The following is a 19623-nucleotide window of genomic DNA, read 5'->3' on the forward strand; positions in this document are numbered from 1 at the left end:
CTTGACAGGAACAAGACAGTAACACAATATTGAGGATAGACAGAGAAGAGGGCCTGAAGGCTGTGGTTGACATGATAATACACAAAACTGTGTGTGTGTGTGTGTGTGTGTGTGTGACGTCTGCATGCAGAAATGCAGAGACCTCAAACCTGCAGATAAAGCTGGTCTGACCAAAGAGCATCATCATGAGGCTCGAGACGAAACACACAAACACACCTACACACGAAAGTCAAGCCATGTGTGTCGCAGTGAAGTCAGTCTGTATCAACGTGCCTTTTTTGTCTCCTGTTTCAACGTTCAGCAGTAAATCCTCACTTTTTTAATTCATTGTTTTTGTTCTTTTTTTCCAAAACATTAAAGGGCTTCCTGCTGACTTGACATTTCTCCAAAAACTGAGAAAACCCACAAAAATTGATCTGAAACTATGAAGTGAGGTCTCTTTTATGCTTTCAGTATGAGGCTACCAACCGGGAGCACACACACACATAATCACACAGGGATGCACACAAAGCGATATGGCAGCAGCGGTGGAATACATGCAGACGCGCAGTCCCGCCCGATATACTGTAAACTGAACAAACCTGACAGATGCAGGCCTGTTTGTAGATTTCTGTGGCTGTCACACACACACACACACACACACACATTCACGAGCACTCAGGCAGTCGTTTGAGCTGTTCTGCAGATGTGTGAAAGGTCAAAGCAGATGAGGAGAGAAATGTGAAGAAGGAAGGAGAGGAGGTGACTGTAACACAGGAACCACTTCGAGTTTGGGAGGCTGCACCAAATTTGTTTTCACAAAGTTCTGAAGGACCCAGACAAATTCTGTCTGTGTTGTGTTGTGTCAACCTACCATACCTACACCTGTAATTTTAGAAATAAAAGTCATTTTGTTTGCCAAAAACATTTGTCTAATGTCCTCTGGATAATTATGTCATCGAAGTTATCTCATCTTGGGTTTGGGGACATTTATAATAGACACATATTTATAGTAGAAAGCCTGCATTACAAACTGGAGTTTAAAAGACAGAGAGGGTCTCTTGCATTGAGGCAAATGCAGGATCCAGTGTTTTTGTACAACACATATGGACTACATTTTGACCAAGGAATAGTTCAAGAAGATTGTTACAACTTTTGCATCTGATTCAGACTGTTAAATATGTAGCTACATCCCCCTCAGAACATTAGCTTAGCATAAAGACTGGAAACGGCAAAACTGCTGGCCTGGGTCTTTTCTGTAGAAAAGCAAAAGTGTAAAAATTTCACATTGTGGGACTATTTCTTGGCTGAGTGCAGGGACTTCTTGGAGTCAGTAATCATTGGTTGCTTGGCAACCTTAAAGAGATGATGAGACTCCAGGCAACAGGCAAGCATTTCCCCCATTTCCAGGCTTTACGGTAAGTTAAGATAATCAGCTGCTAACTGTGGCATATATTTAATGTGCAGATATTTGTGTGGTCTTGATTTTCTCATCTCACTCTCTCTGCAAGGAGGCAAATATGTATTTCTATTAATGCTTGTTAAATACTGGACCTCATACCTCAATAAAACTGAGGCCTAATGATGTACTGTTGGTTCTGTTACTATCATGGTGAGCACAAATAAAGCTAAAAACTGGAACACCTCATGATTAAAACAGTATGATTAGTATTTCAGAAATGTATCATCTGAAAAACTGTAAAATGTGCTCCAATCCGCAGTTAGAACAGTAATTTGATTTGTTCCTGTCACACACTCATCTCATCTACTTATTTACAATAAAAAATAATAAAGTCACTTTATGACCAGGATTGAGGCAAAGTCTACACACAAACACAAACACAGGCACACTGACGGTACATTTTTGTTGATGTTCAATAAGGAATTGTTGAACCATATTAAAGAAGCATGGAAACAGTACCCTGGACAGAGTGTGTGTGTGTGTGTGTGTGCAACGCTCCTTTTTCCAATGAGTTCACCCAAAGTTTAATGAGAAAGACAGAAGGTTGTCGTCGCTCTTTCTCTTTCTGTTTTTCTTCCCCCTCTCTGTCTGAAGGAACAGGGGAGGTGGGGAACAGAGTTAGGAAATTTACCTCAAAATGTAATCCAGTTACTGTTGGAGGACTTTCCCGTCCAGAAAATACTCCAGCAGCAGGTGGGGAAATAAAGAAGAGGAAAAAAAGGGATAAAGAGGGATGACAGGGATAAAAAGCAGCACAGGAATGACGGGAACAGTTTGTACCTGTTACACAAGCCAACCAGACACAGACACGTTCACCCAGCCAGCATTCATCATGTCAGCATCTTTTTTATGTCTTTTCTCCTTCTTTAAGTCCCTTTCTTCTCATGCTTTCGTCATCCTCAGCTCGGGATAAACACCGACTCTCTGCAGCATTCTTCAACATGTCAATTAGCTTCCCCCCCCCCCCCCCCCCCATTTCTCCCCCTCTTTCCATCTTGTGTTCCCTCCCTCCTCTCACGGTATCTCTCTGCAGTTGAAATGCACAGCGTGTCCGACACAAACCAGCCGCCATTAACGGTCGCCGCAGCAACCGAACAACAGTATTAATGCAGAGAGGGAGAAAGGAAGGAAGAAAGACAAGAAAGAAAGTCTTTGTTTTGTTTTTTGGAGGCTCAACCTTAACGGTGTGATTAAGTGGTTGGAAACCGACTGAAACAACAAAAACAGAGCGTGGCAGAGGGAGGGAGGTGGAGGATGAGGTCAGACTGTTTTACTGTCTCGTTTGGTCCAGAACAGAAAGTCTTTGAAACGCTAAAAACTGTGTCTAATTGGCTCCTGATGGAAGAAACACACTGAGGGGAAGTTGTGATGTAGCAATTAGAGGAGTTCTCTTGTTCACAAATCCACTGTGGAGAAATATTTTAAGTTTTTGGAGCCATTTTTATTAGTAGTTATATTTACAGACAGCACAGCTGTTTCTGACACACACATATACACACTGACACATTGCAGGGGATTGATTAGTTTCATATTTAGTTGGTCCACAGAAACATAAAGGATTCATATATTATCTTGTGCAGGAAGTCACCTCGTGAGGACCACGTGACCTCACGACCCCTTTAAGGCCCATTTTTATCTAACAACATCTATTATTTAACACCCAAGTCCCACTTTTCACACTTCCTCCAAAACAGTAGCATCAATGGCTCCTCCAACATCGCACATTAGTTTCCTGCGCTGCAAATGCAGATTTCCCTGTTTCATTGGGATGTAGGATGATAAATCAGCCCAGAAAACACAAACAGAAACAGATCCGCTCCTGTTGGTAAAGTCCCAGCCACAAAGACGGACCTGTCAAACAGTAACTTCTCGCTGTCGCATGTGTGATATTGCAGAGAAACGCAAAAGCAGCAGTGCAAGAACATGTTTCCCAGTCACTTCATAAGCACGGCAGACGTTTTATAAAAGAGCCAATCCGCTCTCTCGGCTTGTTAAAGTGAAGCCTGTAGGCCGAGCTCCTTTTGGCAAATCCTAACGGTTTGTGTGTGTCTGTGTGTGTGTGTGTGTGTTCAAGTGAAGTGGCTGGTTTCAACCACACTGTGGATTGGTACTCCAATTATGGGTTTGACCATGCAAACACACACACACTCTCTTTCTCTTTCTTAAACACACACACACAGAGGGTGGCCCTTCCATAGTTTCTCTCCCTGTTTCAGAATGCAGCCGTAATGTGGTTTTCTCATAGCTGTGAGCTGATCCACTCCGAAAGAATCGACTGCGTCAAATAATTCTTCCAGTCCCCCGACAGAAGAAATGTGCTTGGTCCTTACTAAAACTGCAAGAATAAAAGCGTCGACCAAAAGTCTGTTTTTCAGCCTCATTTTTCCTGCTTTAGTTTTTCACAAAGGCAATAAACGTTTCATTTCAGTCCCTGTAGAAAAAAAACAGGATCTCAAATATCTCCCAAGTTGTCATATATGATATCAGGCGATCTGAGCGGCGCCTGCTGATGCTGGCTGTACCACGAATTAGCAGATGGAGGTTTCTGTTTAGACACTTTGCTGTACAGCTCCCTGCCCCCTCCTCCTCCTCCTCCCCAAATATTGTTGTTATTGTTCACATTACTGCCAGCGCCTCCATGTTTCCCAGGAGGCAGCGGCACCGGCTCCTTGCGAGTAAAAGCGCTCCTGGCCGGCTTGGGGGCGGTGACAGGTTTGGGCCACCTTGGAGTCGGAGGTTGGGGTGTGCCGCGGCTCGGGCCCAGCTGAGGAGGAGAGTGTCTGTGGGAGGGGGTGCTGTAATTTCCCTCCGATCCTGACGGGGCCACCTCTTCCTGTCTCCTCTGGCTGTGGGGCTCCAAACGGGCCTCGTCATAAATACTCATCCCCAAAACGGCAGACATGCTAGCACCTCCTTTGGCGCAACCCTCGGGTTCATCGTATATGTGCTCTGGAGGAGAAGCAGAAGGTGATGAAGCCCCTTCTGCTTTACCTCCTGGGGGTCGCCTGTTACTGTTCACCCCTCTTCCTCCCCCTCTTCCTCCCCCCGCAGCCCCATTTAAATTCAGCGCGCTCGTTTTCATGTTCAGCTCCAGGCTGATCCGGTCGTACACGTGTGAGTACAGGTCCGGTGGCTTCCTGTGGTTGCTGCCAATATGGTGATGATCCCCTTGGACGGCACCTCCCGTAGCGTCGTCTCCTACTGGTCGGAGGCGTGGGGTGGGCACTGGAGGGGTGGATGGGGTGCCGGTTTGGCTTTGACCCTTGATGCTGTCCACTGGGTCGGAGTAAAGGCAGTCAGAGGCACTCAGAGGCAGGCGGACTGAATCTGCTGGCTCCGAATAAAGACCTGCATGCTCTTCGGTGGAGGAAAGACCTTTTGCTGCCATCCCTCCTCCTCCCAAAACCCCCAACATGGCTGGTGGTTCAGGTAAACTCCTCCCTTTGTGTCCTCCTGCTGCTCCTTGCCCCCTTCCTCCTCCTCCATCTCCACCCTCTCTCTTCCCGAGCACGCCGTCAGCAGAGCCCGGTTTGCTGCCGCCTGAATCGCCGTCCGCCTCCCGACTGCTGCAGCTGCTGCTGTCTCCGCTTCCCTGACCGGCGTTGCGTATGTGCTGCAGCGACGCGGGGCAGTCCGCGTCAAAGTTGACGGGGCAGCTGAGGTGGCGCTCCTCAGCTTGTAGCTTCTGCGACTGGATGGCCTGGTCCACCAGCATGAAGATCTCGTTGCCCTGCTTGGTCTCGAAGGTGAAGTTACCCGGACCCGAGTCGCAGCGCCGGCCGGCCTCGAACGAAAACATCACCTACAGAAAGAAAAGGAAACATGTTTAAATTTATTTAGGCATGAAAGTGGAAGTTAAGTGCGTGTGACTAAATAAATATATACAGAGGCATCAAAGTCAACGCCAAACCGGGACTGAAGTAGCGGAAGCTAGTCACAGAAGTCCCTAAACTCTTTTCCAGTCATCACTCATTTTCTTGGCAGTGAAAGAATGCTTGCTTCCTTTTTCCAATGAATTTCATATTTCAGCTTTCTCAGCCTGTCTATTTTATTACTTCACCGCTTTCTTTACTGTTAACTCCTGTTTTATACATGTATACTCTCTTCCCCTGCTTTCCTACACACACAGATCAATTAGGTCACTTCTGCTTTTTACTCACACATACGTAAATAATCTTGTGTTGACAAACCAGAGAGACCCTTTAAAGGTCAAAGCCCTTTTTAAATCTGAGTCTCTAGAATTAAAGCATCAGAGTGACCTGAAAACAACCTCAGACTCTAAAACTGAATTTCCTCTGCGACTGCGGCGCTCTGATCACATGCACGCACGCTGCTTCTGAAAGTATCGTTTGCACTTCCTAACCACGACCGATCGCCGCAGTGAGGGCGTGAACGTAACACACCAAACGTCCTCTGCCTGTACTCGTCAGGTGCGTCAGACACCCACCCGGTCTCGCCCGTATCTTCTCAGCAGCTTGTAGGGCCACACCAGGACATTCCTCTTGGTCTTCGGCTCCTTCAAGATCAGGGCGTCGTTTTCCGCTTTCAGCCAGTAGCTCCCCGTTAGCCCGCAGCGCTCCGACGCCTCCGTGCGCTGAACGCTCACCCAAAACTCGTTCACTGCAAGAAGAGGACAGGAGAGGCGTTTTTGCTGCGGTTACCTTAAATTCTCTTTATTCCAGATGATTTTCTGTGCTGCCATATTTACTAGAGATCGTAACCTAACGGAGGACTAGACTGGTTTGCGTCCTTACCCTCCTCTCTGGAGTAGTAGATGAGGTTTTCAGACATCTGCAGGTCTTGCGTCCCACCAGTAGGATCTGCAGCGGTGCTGTTGCTGCAGCCACTTCCTCCCTGTTGACACAAAAAGATCAGGAACGTCTCGAGGGAGCTTCTTCATATTTGGCTCAAACCTTCACTTGAACTCAATAATGAACTGATTAGAATTTGGTGGTCTTGGGTCAAAGGTCAAGGTCACTGTGACCTCCAGTGGCCGGAGGCATACAGTAATTCTAGTTGCTTTATGTGTTGGGTATGTGTGAAGTGTGAATGAACGAAAGCAGTGGAAATATAATATAAGTGCTTTAAGGTGAGAGAAGGCAGTGAGAGACGGGAAAGAGAAAAAGAATGAAGAATTAGAGAGGCAGCAGAGAATGATCCGGATGAAGTCTTCCTCCTGGAAACTCCCTCTGGCTTCCTCTCTGCAAATATGTGTAATCTTCATGCATGTGTGTGTGTGTGTGTGTGTGTGTGTGTGTGAGTGCACACAATAGAAGCTGCGGCCTGTATAGACACTCCAGGGGCATGTGGGAAATTTTGGAAAACTCAGCAGTTCTTCAGCTTTTTCCACCAAACGAAGGAGGGTTTTTTTTTTTTTAGCAATTTCAATATTTCTGGGAGAGCAAAACACATTTTGGCGATAGAACAAAAGACAGACACTCAACATACACACAGGAAGCGTAAAAATTAACACATCCACACACATCTTACGCACTCACTGACAACACTACTTCCTAAAGTGATCACACTGTGGGCTTTGGTCAACCTTGACACACGCACACACACATAAGGTACCTGAAATGCGATGTCACACATGGTATCCATCCAGTCCTTGGTGGTGTTCTTCTCTGCAGCAAACACGTGCGTCTTGTCGTTGGTCTCCACACAGAAGGCGGCCATGTTTTCTTTGGGGCAGCTCTCCGTCAGCGCCGGCAGGATGGAAATGCACTCGGACAAGCGGATGATCTTCTTGTCGAGCTTCCGGGTTTTCTCATTGGACCCGCTTCCCGAGCCTCCGCCAGCCCCGCCCCCTCCGCCCGAGGGCGAGTCGTAGAACTCGAGGCGGGCGATGCCGTTTTGGCTGGCGGGGTAGAGGACGAACCAGTTCTTCTTCCATTTCTGACGAGAGGGAAAGGAGGAACAGTTATAGAGGAGAATCTTGAATTAACATTGTAACAAATGACTGTGTGATGTAAAAGGTGTCACTTGTAGGGATGACACAGATAAAAATCACCGGATCGTATACCTCGTATATCGTACAGAGCTCTAAAAACCAACTGTACACTTTCTGCTCGCAACCAAACAGCAGACAGACAAAGTTAGAGCTGAACAAAGTGGAGCAGCTAAAGAAATAGATATTATTTTCTTGACATATAGGTTTTAGTTTTCAGATTTCAGGTCGAACGTTCAAGATCTTTTCTTTTTTTATGTATCTATTTCTCTTATTTGTATCATGACCATAAGCAGCACACAGATCAGCAAACCAGCATTTCATTGCAAGATGGCTATTTCAGGATTAAAACCGAAAGTAGTAAAAACAAAATGTGAGGTGAGGTTAGGAGGGGATGCCAGAAAAAAGGGGAGGTTGGAAAAAAGAACCAGAAAATCTGCCTCTTCCTTTTTTTCAGCACACATCTGTCCCATTCACATCTGCCTGCATGTGGTTTGCACAGACAGCAATGGGGAAACGCAAAATGATGAGTCTGCCACGAATGATCAAAAACTGATGAAGGGAGGAGTGGAGAATGTTAACATTTGAAGTCCACAGGAGATGTGAGTCAAAATGACACTTCCGGGTCTTTCTTTTGCTTCTACTCTACTCTGCCGACTGAGGCTTGATGTAGGAGGCGTGTGGTGATAAATCTAATGCAGTTTGACTCAGACCTGTCGCGCTCACCATTCTTTCCTCTACTATCAATCAGCAGCAGCAGACCACAGTTACGGCATTAGTCAACACTGCTTTTAGAGAAAAGAATAGTTTCCCCCTGAAATCAAAGCAGGTACTGAGCTGGTTTTCACAGTTTGATCCAAATGAGCAAATGTTTAGTCTGACATCAAATAACTATTATTGAAGCAAGGACAAGATGTGCACCCAAAAACAGATCTAACCGCAAAAATACAACTATGTCTTTTAGGATTACTTGCTATCATTAAATCACTCCGTCAATGATTTAGGCCACTACAGAGTGATAAAAAATTTTATTTACAACTTTTTGAAGTAGCAGGTTAAAAATATGATCAGCTCCAGACCAGGCGGCAGGTGCATCATCCCTCTGAGGTCAGCAGTGAGGAAGCAACAGCTAACAATGACCTCTTCCTCCACGGGGACAAAAAGGGACATGAGCAAACAACACCAGCCACAATACTGAACACTGAGACACACAGACTCCAGATGTTCACGACCAACAATGGACATGATGACACACGACATGCGAGATAGTGTGCAGTCATTATAGAAACTAGTGTATGCGTGATTATGGTAAAACTGAATGAGACAACAAGACTCAACACTGGTTCGGGAAGTCCCTTTCATCTCTTAAAACCCTCTGGACATGTGTCTGCTCCAGATCACGCTATGCCTCATCTCAGCTGCATTTCTCCACAGTCTGTGTGTGTTTTCCCCTACAGCCTCTCACTCAGTGGGGCGGAAGCTGCCTGACGGAGAGCTGAGCTTGTGACAGGAAGGTCAGCGGTTTGAAAATCCTTCGACCGGCGGGGAAAATCCGGCTAACAGACAAGAATGAGATGCTAAAACTCCGACTACAGGTCCTCAAATGCTCCCTCACCAGTGAGATTTTCTTCTCACGATGATCAGATGGTCAAAAATTTCGGCTCAAATGTGTTTTATTTCGGGGTTGTGGCTTTTACAGAAGAACAATATACATTTTTTCACAGCAGGTGTTTTGACTTTGTAATTCTGTTGTATTCAAGTGAACCCTGTACAGCATGGCAGTGTGACTGATCCGGCCTGCCCAATACCAGGAACCTGAATCTGGTTTAAAATTTCAGCGGAAATTCAGTTATTCTAAATAGCTTGTATAAATATAACAACAAATACATTTATTTCAATCTTTAAATGTATGAAAATGCAGTCTATAACAGTATGTATTGCGACTTCTATTTGTATATCTGCAAAGTTAAAACTGGCCCATTATGGCAGCCTGCCAATATATCTGTCAGGTTCTAACAGCAGACGTTGGTTCTGTCAGTGGTGGACATATGCAGATGCTTTACTTAACAGAAAAATGCTGTCAACAGTAATAGTATCAATACTCATCGTCAGTATTGAAAGTAGCGTATGCAGAAAAATGGCCTCTGAGTGATATACTGTTATAAAGCATATGACTGGATTATTGTTCCTGATGCATTTATTGAGAAGTAGCACTTTGCTGTTGTAGCTAGTTAAAGTGGAGTTAACTCTATGTGCCTACAGCAGCATTCAGTGGAAATACTCCAGTAAAAGTACCTCAAAATTCACAGCACTATCAGTCACAGTACTAAAATAAGAGACATGTGAGTCACTCTAACAGTGGAATCATAGTATTTGCATGATGGGCCCGATATAAGTGTAGCCAAAGGATAGACATGTTGCACAATCAAATATTTTAACCTCACTGCATTTGAACTGACACAGGTGCAATAAATGTTTAAGCAAACAAATTGTTAGAAGAACTGAAATTACAAGAGCAGAGGTGCATGCACACAAGAAAGCCAACTTCATCAGTTTCTAACTCACATGCACACACACACCAGGTTTCAGAAGTCAACACATGTGCATGCATCCAACGCGTTCACCCGTTCCCACTCAACTGCCAGAAAGGACAGGAAACGTGTGGGATTGTTATTACCCAAGACTCTCTTTGCTTCCTTCTTCTGCGTCCAGGTGTGTTTCATTGTATGTGTGTATGTACATATGTGTACGTGCATGTGTTTGTACTGTTTTTATATGTCCCTTGGTGCATTCTGGACCATCTGTTGCTGTGCACAAGTGCACGCCCGCACACACACACACACACACACACACACACAGACTCTGAACGTTCAGTCCATACAAACGTGACCGTGCAGTAAATATGAACAGGGTGTGAAACATTAACCCATATTGCAATATGGTCCTTAAGTGTGTATGCGTGTGTGTGCAGGTCAAACAGTTGCTCCATATAAGGCAACAGACCGTTATCAGCCACCAATACACTGAGTGGAAATTATGCAAAACGCTCATGACAGAAACGAGGCAGAGACACTTCCTCACTGCTGTCCTGCCTGTTCACAAGAACACAGCAGCATTAAATAGCACATAAGTGCGTGTGTGCATGGCCGTCATATTGGCATGTTAGCTGTCACTCTTAAAACTTGGCAACACGTTCCTTTGCAAAGCTAAAAAAAGCTCAGCTGTTTCTTTTTAACATACTCTCTTTGTGAGTGGCGTTCAGTTTCGACTACTTCAGGCCAGCGTAAGACATTAAATCCATTTACGGTGGACTTGAGAGCCGTTTTTTATTCGATCTAAACATGGAAATCTCATTTAATGCAGGATGAATGTAAGAGATGATGTCCATGTAGCATCATTCTGAATTTGAATGTGCTTGTGGAATGCACATGTAGCTGTCTTGTAGGTCTTACACATTGTTCTATTTATGTTTCATTTTAGTACATTAGTCAGTACAGTAACACATTAAAAAGCAGATAAATGCTTGTGCAATTTTGACACAAAGGAGGACTAAAATCATCCTCACATGATGCTGAACATTTTTGTTTGTTTGCATCGAGTCTTTTCAGAAAATCTCATGGCCTTCAGGACTGTTTTTGTTTTTCCCGTCACTCCGCACTGGAGGTTGTATATTTGCCACGTCCTCAGAGCTGTCAGTGTGTTCATTTGTTTATGTATTTACATCACATTTTCATTTTGCACACATTCGCCGTTGTATTGTTTTGACTCGCTGTTGTAAATAGTGCTGCTGCGTGTGTCAGAATAGCATTAAATGAAGGCAGAATTTGAGTTTTCACTTGGTAACTTGGCACTGGTAGTTTTAATTGTTACAATATTATCACTACATGCACGTGTGTGTGTGTGTTTGCATGCAGACAGATGTGCTGTCTGATGACTGGATTCCAATCCATGGATTCCAATCCATGTCACAGCTCAAACACAGGATCCCTCTCTTTATCATCATGTTGCTATTCAACTAAACCACTCAGCCATGTTCCTACCGGCCACAGACAGACCTCAGTGACACACGCAGGAGATGTGTGTGTGGTTATCTGTGTGTGTGTGTTAAAGACAGTAGAAGTATGTTTGTGCACGGGAGGGTGTCTGTTCTTGGTATTGCTGTGTGTTCATGTGTCATGTATGTGTGTAGTGTGTATTTAAGAGAAGGAGAGAAGGAGGGAGAAGGAGGGTGTGTTTTTGAGAGGAAGAGGCCGACCGCTGCTTTGACCACAGGTCTGCTGCCATAACCTCAGTCCTCGGCTGTGCCTACGAAATAAAACGTTCAAACATGCCGGGACTCCAACAGAGAAACTATCACACCAACAAGCTCTGAGGTTGTTCTTCTGACGACTTGAAACTGATGGATGAAAACTATGGCCCTCTGAGCACAAATTTGAATGAAGCAATGAATATCAGCTTTGTCTTACTGCAACATGGTGAGTCAAAGAGAAATATGAAATGTTTTTTTAATGTAATCAAAGCACTACTGTGCACACGTTGCATATCCTCGGACAAATGGCTATTTGTGGAGCACAAAAATATCTCGAGACAATGACGTCCATAACGCATCCTTCTGTTGTAAGCATGCAAACGCATACAACAGAAGATACACAGTAATATACCAGCGCAGTAAAAAGTTCATTTCTATGCTAATATGGCGAATATAGGTGAACTGGTCTGAGTTCAACCCAACCTGCAAGTAGAGCTGCAACAAACTAGTTCTTCTGATCACTGATTAATCTTGCTACGATTTCCTTGACAAATCGTTTGGTTTATAAAATGTCAGAAAATCAATTCTCAATTTCAAAGTGCCCAAGCTGACAATATTGCTATAGCTGTGCAACCAACAGTCCAAAACCCAAGAATATTCAGTTTAAAAGACTAAAAACCCAATTCACTGTCTGTTGATGGACTCATTGGTAATCATTTCAGCTGCTGGCAAAGGCTGGCGAGAACAGTGCAAGCAGCAATGCAATGAATAGAATCCAGGAGCAACACCAAAGTGGACAAAGTTGCAAAGACCAACTTTAAAAGAGCTTGTTTATTTTGAATATAGAAGTATAACTGTCCACTATGAACCACAGAGAAAAGGAACGGTTTTCTTATTGCACATGCCCATAATAAAACTCTATAAAGTGTTAGCCATATATGGCTGGCACCAGAGCTGGCACACAAAATAGTTAATCTTCACCAAAGACAGTGGTAATAGAGATGGAGGAAGTCTGTAAAACATGATGAGGCACTTCTAACTGCGCTGCATGTCGCCTGCCGCAGCCATAATCCCACACAATCACATAGCGTCCAACTCAAGTCAAAAGAGGCGCCAAACAGCAAACACCATTTGCTCTCATGCCAGAACAGAATCCCCAAGTGTGTTACATGCACGACGCTTGAATCTGCAAATAAAAAGGGTGGTTTGCATTCAACATATTCTTCTTTCTTTTCTTGCTCAGAAAATCAGACGTAACTGAGACCCAGGAAATGATAAGCAGCGTGGGAATCAGGATCTATAATTTTTTTTTTACATCCTACCCACCACCGCTGACCTAGAGGATGGGGACCTACCCTGCACTGAGATCCAAAAATTGGCTTATATATAATAGTGCATTACACTATGACTGTGAGTAAGGAGTCTGATCATGCTTAATCACTCCTTTCCACTTAGCATCACAAAATCGTGCCGTTCTTACTGAAAACACGCCTACTGCAGAGTTTAAATGAACAATTCCACACTTTCCTACGTCAAGTTCTTCATACTACCAATGATCTGGTGTTTCTCTCTAACAAATGTGAGATGCAACCTGTGGCGAACAAATGAAGACAAGACAAACCACAATGCCATTAATCCATCAGGCAGTAATTACTTTAGACATGAATCTCTCTCGTAAAAATTCCGCCTCAGGGTGTGTAATACTACTTTATTCTGGCACACCTCGTCCGTTCAAGTGGCAGCTAGCTCCTGACTGAAGCTGTCCTCATCGTTTACCATACTCACGTCTGCAGCCTTTGCAGGTAGACGGCAAACTGCAGCCAATATCAACGTCAAAGTGAAAGCTTTCTGTAGCTCCAGGCTGCAGCAAAACTGCAGATCCAGGCATATTGGAGCTCAGTGTGTGTGTGTGTGTCCGCGTGGCAGACAGGCTGATGCACGTACAGACAGCTATTATCTCACTAAATCATGCACGCCATCACATCGGCCTGCTGCACATGTTTTAGCCTCAAAGTGAAATGGAATGACAGCTTTACAAGACATGAAAAGTGTAATTGCACCAGCAGAACGTTTTAAGACTCTTTCATCAACCTCTGGGCCGTTGCACTGTTACATTTACTGTACACATAAAAGTCTCAACAGCAGCTCGGACTGCAGCTCAACATCGCCGTGAGTATTTGGCACACGTTACACATCGGCATTGTTCAGATGTGACCGTGAGGGGCTGAGACAGACGCATGTGCCATGCTTTGGATGTTACGAATACCTTTGTAATGCAGTCAAACCTCAGAGGGAACAGCAGATTTGCTTTTCTTCCAGCGTCCTGCTGCGGCGTTGGAGACAGGTCTGGGACACTGTTAAAATACTTTTAATTTTTCAGATTTCTCTTGTGAGAGGAGCTCGACTGGAAAAGAGTTGCACAATGTCTCCTGTGTCTCCGAAGAGGCTTTTCAGAGTTTGAAAAAATACATATAAACACATCTCAACTGCATCCTTTAATTCAAACAAACCATACGTTTGAATTAAAGAATAACATTAATGACTTTATACAATGACTACATTAGTGTACGAATTGTAATGACTTAAAGGATAACTTTCGTTTTTTACAACCTGGACCTTATTTGTAGCATTACATACGACCATTTACTCACCCAGACAACTTTGGTGGCATTTGGAGTCGTTTTGAAGAAATTAGCCCCAGAGGAGCGGCGCGTATATCCGTATAATGTAATATTCCAATATTTTATTATGATATGCTGGTGCTATTCCCCTCTGAGCCGGCGGTCGGCTAGTTTAGCTGTAGTTTGGCACAGCTATGGTTCGCTATTGCGTATTCGTAGCCGACCACCGCAGAATTAGCCGTGTTGTGGCTGGCTGCTCGCAGCGCCTGGCGTTCGGTAATGACATCATCCGCGTCAGAGGTAGTTGTCTAGAGACGCTGGATGTTGATAACATGCCACCACGGGCTCAGAGGGGAATAGCACCAGCATATCATTACAAAATATTGGAATATGAAAGAGTTTCGCCGCCGATTATGCGTTATATAGAGGCTGCGCATGGATGCCCCGAGTACTCACATTATACGGATATACGCGCCGCTCTTCTGGGGCTAATTTCTTCAAAACGACTCCAAATGCCACCAAAGTTGTCTGGGTGAGTAAATGGGCGTATTTAATGCTACAAATAAGGTCCAGGTTGTAAAAAACGAAAGTTATCCTTTAAGTGACGAATGCAGATACAGACTTATAACTAAGGTTGCAACTAGTGACGAATGTGTCATTGTTTAAATTGTACAGTTTTTATTGACTTCTTTTTAAAATATATATATATTTATGTCTTGTCACAGAGGTTGAGAGTAACGTAATTTCAATTCTCTGGTTGTCTTGTACATACTGCAGAATTGACAATAAAGCTGACTTTGACTAGTGATGTTGTCATTATCTATTAATCAGTTTAGGGCATCCTGGTAGTCTGCTCATTTCCTGTCAACACGCTACTAGGTAACATCAAACATAAATAAATGCCCCAGAACACTGTTATTGGACCACTTTTTTTTTCATCTATGGTTAAATTTCTTAATTTAGAAGATGACCAAGGTGTCATCTTCTTTGTTTTGTTTTGTTGTTGTGTTGAAAAACAAAGAATTCAATTTGTACAAATATGAGACAGAGAATAGCTGCAAATATGCACAGACAGGAACCCATAAATGTCGGTCATTTTTAACGAATAACTTTTTAAACATGTTCTTTAAGTTTTTTTTTTTAATCTTGTGGCTCCAAACCTGGGGGTGGAACCAACGCATGATTGTGGGCACATGGAGCAGAGCGCAGCAGCTGAATGAATCCGATTGATCTGGGCATGTTAAACAAACGTGAGGGCTCTCATGCTGGCGAGACAACCAACTCTCAGGTCAAAGAGACTTGCTCAAGAAGCAGCAGGTCAGGTACAAACACAGGTGTTCTTGATGATGTTACTTCAATGCATTCAAATTGATTCCTTCTGTTATTAGTGTCCCAAATACTGTTAACTAAATTGAATATGGACTGCAGACACTAAAATGTTTGACGTGATGTAAAAAGTATATGAAAGGTAGATGCATCGTGATGTTTCACATCCTAACAGCCTGCAGTATAAACTCTATAATGGCCATGACTTCACACATCATAAACCAGCAGTCAGAAACAGAAACCTGGGTCAGAAGTGGTCGCTGCACTCTTAAGTCACATTTTCCGATGCTACACGTGGGAACCAGCCCGTAAGAGTGTGTGTGTGTATGTGTCCACTGACAGCTCAAACGATTGCATAATTCACCCAACAAACCTCACCCCAGTTTCCAAACTTGCACATCAGCCGACATTCTGCTTCCTGTACTATTCTTCTCTGCCCTGAACGCCTTATTATCCACTTCTGCTCACTTCAGCTCTACTCTGCAAAGATAACACGTTATTTCTGAATAAGTGGAGATTTTGTTTGTCCGTGTTCTATTGTATGGCCTCCTGTTTATAAGAGGCGCTGACACTGTGTTTTGGGAGTTTGAATATCTATTGTGGAGTGGTGACTTCAGGGCAGGAAACAGGGCCCGAACGTTTTGTTGATCCATGTCATATGACCAGAGAGAGAGAGAGACGGAGAGACAAAGACCCTCTTACAAATCTGAAAGAGTAAATGATTCTTATCCAGTGGTGCGCTGAGACCAAAGGCGAGGTTGAATGAAGGCCAAGGAGTGAAACAAACACGCAGACACACCCACAAATACACACACACACAGGTGTTATCGCTGACGTTTGACTGTGTCCAGTCTTGCTGTGTGATCTCTAAACTAAAATTAGTGACTGCACAGTGTCAGAGGTGACGCGCTGGTGGCTTGTCGACTGTGTTTGTAGTGGTGTGAACATCTGCACATGCAGCTCAGAAGAAGTGGAAATATGTCTGTCGCCTTTATGAAAAAAGCCTGTTTCTCTGTCGGGTCTGCTCTCCAGCTCTGTGAATCTGTCGTTCCACCTGTGCAGCCCTTTGAGATGTGTTTATTGTGAAAGGTCACATTGCAATCGCACTTTACTTAAGAGAGGTGTCACCAGCTCACACACACACACACATGCACACACACACAACCAAAACAACTCTCAAACCTATTCTTTCCGTCCACTTTGGTTTCCTGTATTTTAACAGTCATGTCAATATTACTACAGTGCACCAGGGCTTTACCAGCTCATTAACACATGCACACTCGCTCAAACACACACACTAACACACAGGTATGCACGGAAGGGTCACTCCAAACCAACACATCAAAACAAGGCCAGATCAGTATAAAAAACAACAACAACAACAACCCTACGATGACTTCCTCTCCCTGCATCCACAGCAGGGCTGTCTTCTAGGACACTGGGCACTGTGACTGGTCTGTAATTGCACCAACATGTGCTCTATTTCTTTGTCATGACGTAAAACGCTCCTTCCTGGTTTACAACTGGGAATAGCACAAAGTTAACGTCACTTGTGTGTAAATTAAAAACATGTTGAAGGCTTAACTTCCATCTAGCTGAATGAGATTTGTTCCTGGAATGCCAACATATGCTGTGAGGATTTGTAGTGCATTTACCTATAAAGACATCAACCGGCTTTATTGGTCGCATACATATACGGTGCAACTTTATCAGTCCTTTACTGTTACTTTAGAGAATATTTGGATTATTTTTGTCACTAATAAGAAAATTATTTCATTTCCATGAGGACTTAGAGACTGTTTCTGACAGACAGCAGTGACCTTAAAGTGGTTTTATCCCACTTGCTGTTCTACTTCCTGTAGTATTTCTATAATATACCAACAGTGTGTCTCTGAGGCATTTTCTTTGACCTTAAAGAGCTTCCTATCCTCATATATTAATGGTTTATTGTACTATTTATCATATTAGAGCTTATAACTTTGATGTTGTAGGCTATAGCATCTTCAAAAGCTTTATTACGGGGTTGCTAGCTTCAGTAAGTTTTCGTTTGAGTCATTTCTATCAACGCCACAACCGTAATAGCAAAATAACATTTTTTTTTTTTTCTTGGTCTTACCTTTCCAAACTTTTGATGCTGCACATAGAGTTGTCCCTCCTTAATGTGGGTGTCCATGCCCCCAAACTCTCCAGGGCCACCCTTCCTCCAGAAAGACGAAAATTGATTTGAACTTGACGCAGGAAAATCACTTTTTAGGGGTTTATTTTTCCTATATCCCCTAACAACTTCCCCCTTCTGTCACTTCCGCTCTCCGACCGTTAGAGCGCCTGTGTCGTACCGCTCGCGCACAGTTCAAGGTGTCATGGTGGCAATAAAGAGGTCCAAACAGTCGCTGGGTGGTCCCGACAAACTTAAATAATGTCCAAGTCTTGTCGGCGGGTCGCCTTTCTGTCGCCTCTCACTCCTCCTGCAGGGCTGGACCAGTGGAAAGCAACACATAATAGATAACATGGCGTTTCCGGTTGCTGCTTTCAGAATAAAAGTCAGGTAGAAAACGGTACAAGCAAATCTATTGTATTTTTTTAATGTTTCTTTGGGGGCAGATAAAGCCTCATTGGGCCTCAGGGCAAAAACTGAGTTATGTGTCATCATTGACCTCCCTGTTTTTCCAACCCTTGGTGCATCATGAATATTCGCTAGTAATAGGCCAAATTATTTTGTAGTAACTTAATGAAGCAAAAATGCCATTAAGAATATGCACCATTTAACCACAAAATAAATAATCAAGGCTTCTAAAGTAGATTTTAATTCAGGAGCGCTCTACATGACAAGGATGCAAAGTATCACTTTAAGGCCCCTGCTGTATCCATTTGTGCTTTTAGTTGACAGGGTGCATGACGTATGAACAAAAAGATTTGTAATTAATCAAATTACTGCAAAAAAATATAAAATGCACATTAAACCTTAGGGCCCCTTGGGGCAGTTGCTCATTTTGCCTCATTGAAATCCAGCCTGGCATTTGCTCAGGCTGCATAACCAACAGGACTAAACAGGCCCTAGACAGAGACACCCAAAATCCCTGCCTCAGGGAGTCAGGGAGTTTGTGCCACAACAGCACACCTTCATCAGTTCTTTATATTGAGGCTCTTTCTTGTTAAGGGACCCATGTCAAAATGTAGTTCAAACACCTTACTTATTTATTACACTGACATGGTGCACAGGCTTAAATTAAGTTGTATTTATCAAATTACTACTAAGTGAAACTCAGAAAACAAGGATCCAGTTCATATTTACGTCCTGGCTGGTGTCTGGGTGTCTGGGCATGTAATGAGGCTGGCATGTATAGTCTGCTTTGGTGCACACTGAACATAAAATATTCTGGGAAATATTTGTAAAATTAAAATTCACGCTGTTTCTGAGCGTTACAAGCTTCTAAAATGCAAATAAATCACGAAATTAAGGATGAATATGTTTATGGAAAAAAGTTGGTATTTTTGTTCCTGGTGCGTTTATATTTTGAAACCTGGATTAGTTTACATCCGGTATCGTGGTAACTGCGCGGCGCTTGACGCGGCTCTCTTCCTTCAGGAGGAGTGAGCAGCGCGTGGTGAGCGCACCGCGCCGCGCTTCTCCTTCCTCTCCTCCCACCTCCTCGCTCTTGTGTAACTTCTCTGTTGGTTTCGGCTCTGACACACGCGCTTCCGAACGCAAATACAAAACTATATGCAATACATAAACTATACTATAAACTGCAAGTAACAGCAGATGGTGTTTTTTGACAAATGAAGTGTAGGACAGTGCAGCAGGACAGTAAATCTCATATAAAACTGCTCTTATTCCTTATGCGTAAAAACACAAAGTAAAGCCAGGTTTTTGTGGACACACCAGTAATCCTTAGATATGGCCTACTTAAACTACAGAGACATTAAAGGAGTTTTGTGCAGCCAACGAATGGCAGTCATTATTAAGAAGCATATGTTGGCAAAGAGAAGCTGGCCCCCAAATTAATGTGTTGCAGATGCCTCCTGCTGGCTCACA

At 43.7% G+C, this 19623-nt stretch overlaps 1 protein-coding gene across 1 annotated transcript; it reads right to left on the bottom strand.

Moving 5' to 3' along the window:
• Nucleotides 1–2878: 2878 nt before the first annotated feature.
• On the bottom strand, nt 2879–18047 carry dok1b (docking protein 1b). Its single transcript, XM_041965194.1, has 5 exons — nt 17704–18047; nt 7016–7339; nt 6196–6295; nt 5889–6061; nt 2879–5243 (listed from the first exon to the last, which is right to left on the bottom strand). The coding sequence occupies exons 1-5, from the start codon at nt 17758–17760 to the stop codon at nt 3894–3896; spliced, it is 2004 nt and encodes a 667-aa protein (XP_041821128.1). The 5' UTR covers nt 17761–18047; the 3' UTR covers nt 2879–3893.
• Nucleotides 18048–19623: the final 1576 nt, after the last annotated feature.

Source organism: Chelmon rostratus, chromosome 23 (genome assembly GCF_017976325.1).
Source record: "Chelmon rostratus isolate fCheRos1 chromosome 23, fCheRos1.pri, whole genome shotgun sequence".
In the NCBI taxonomy this organism is placed as follows: Eukaryota; Metazoa; Chordata; class Actinopteri; order Chaetodontiformes; family Chaetodontidae; genus Chelmon; species Chelmon rostratus.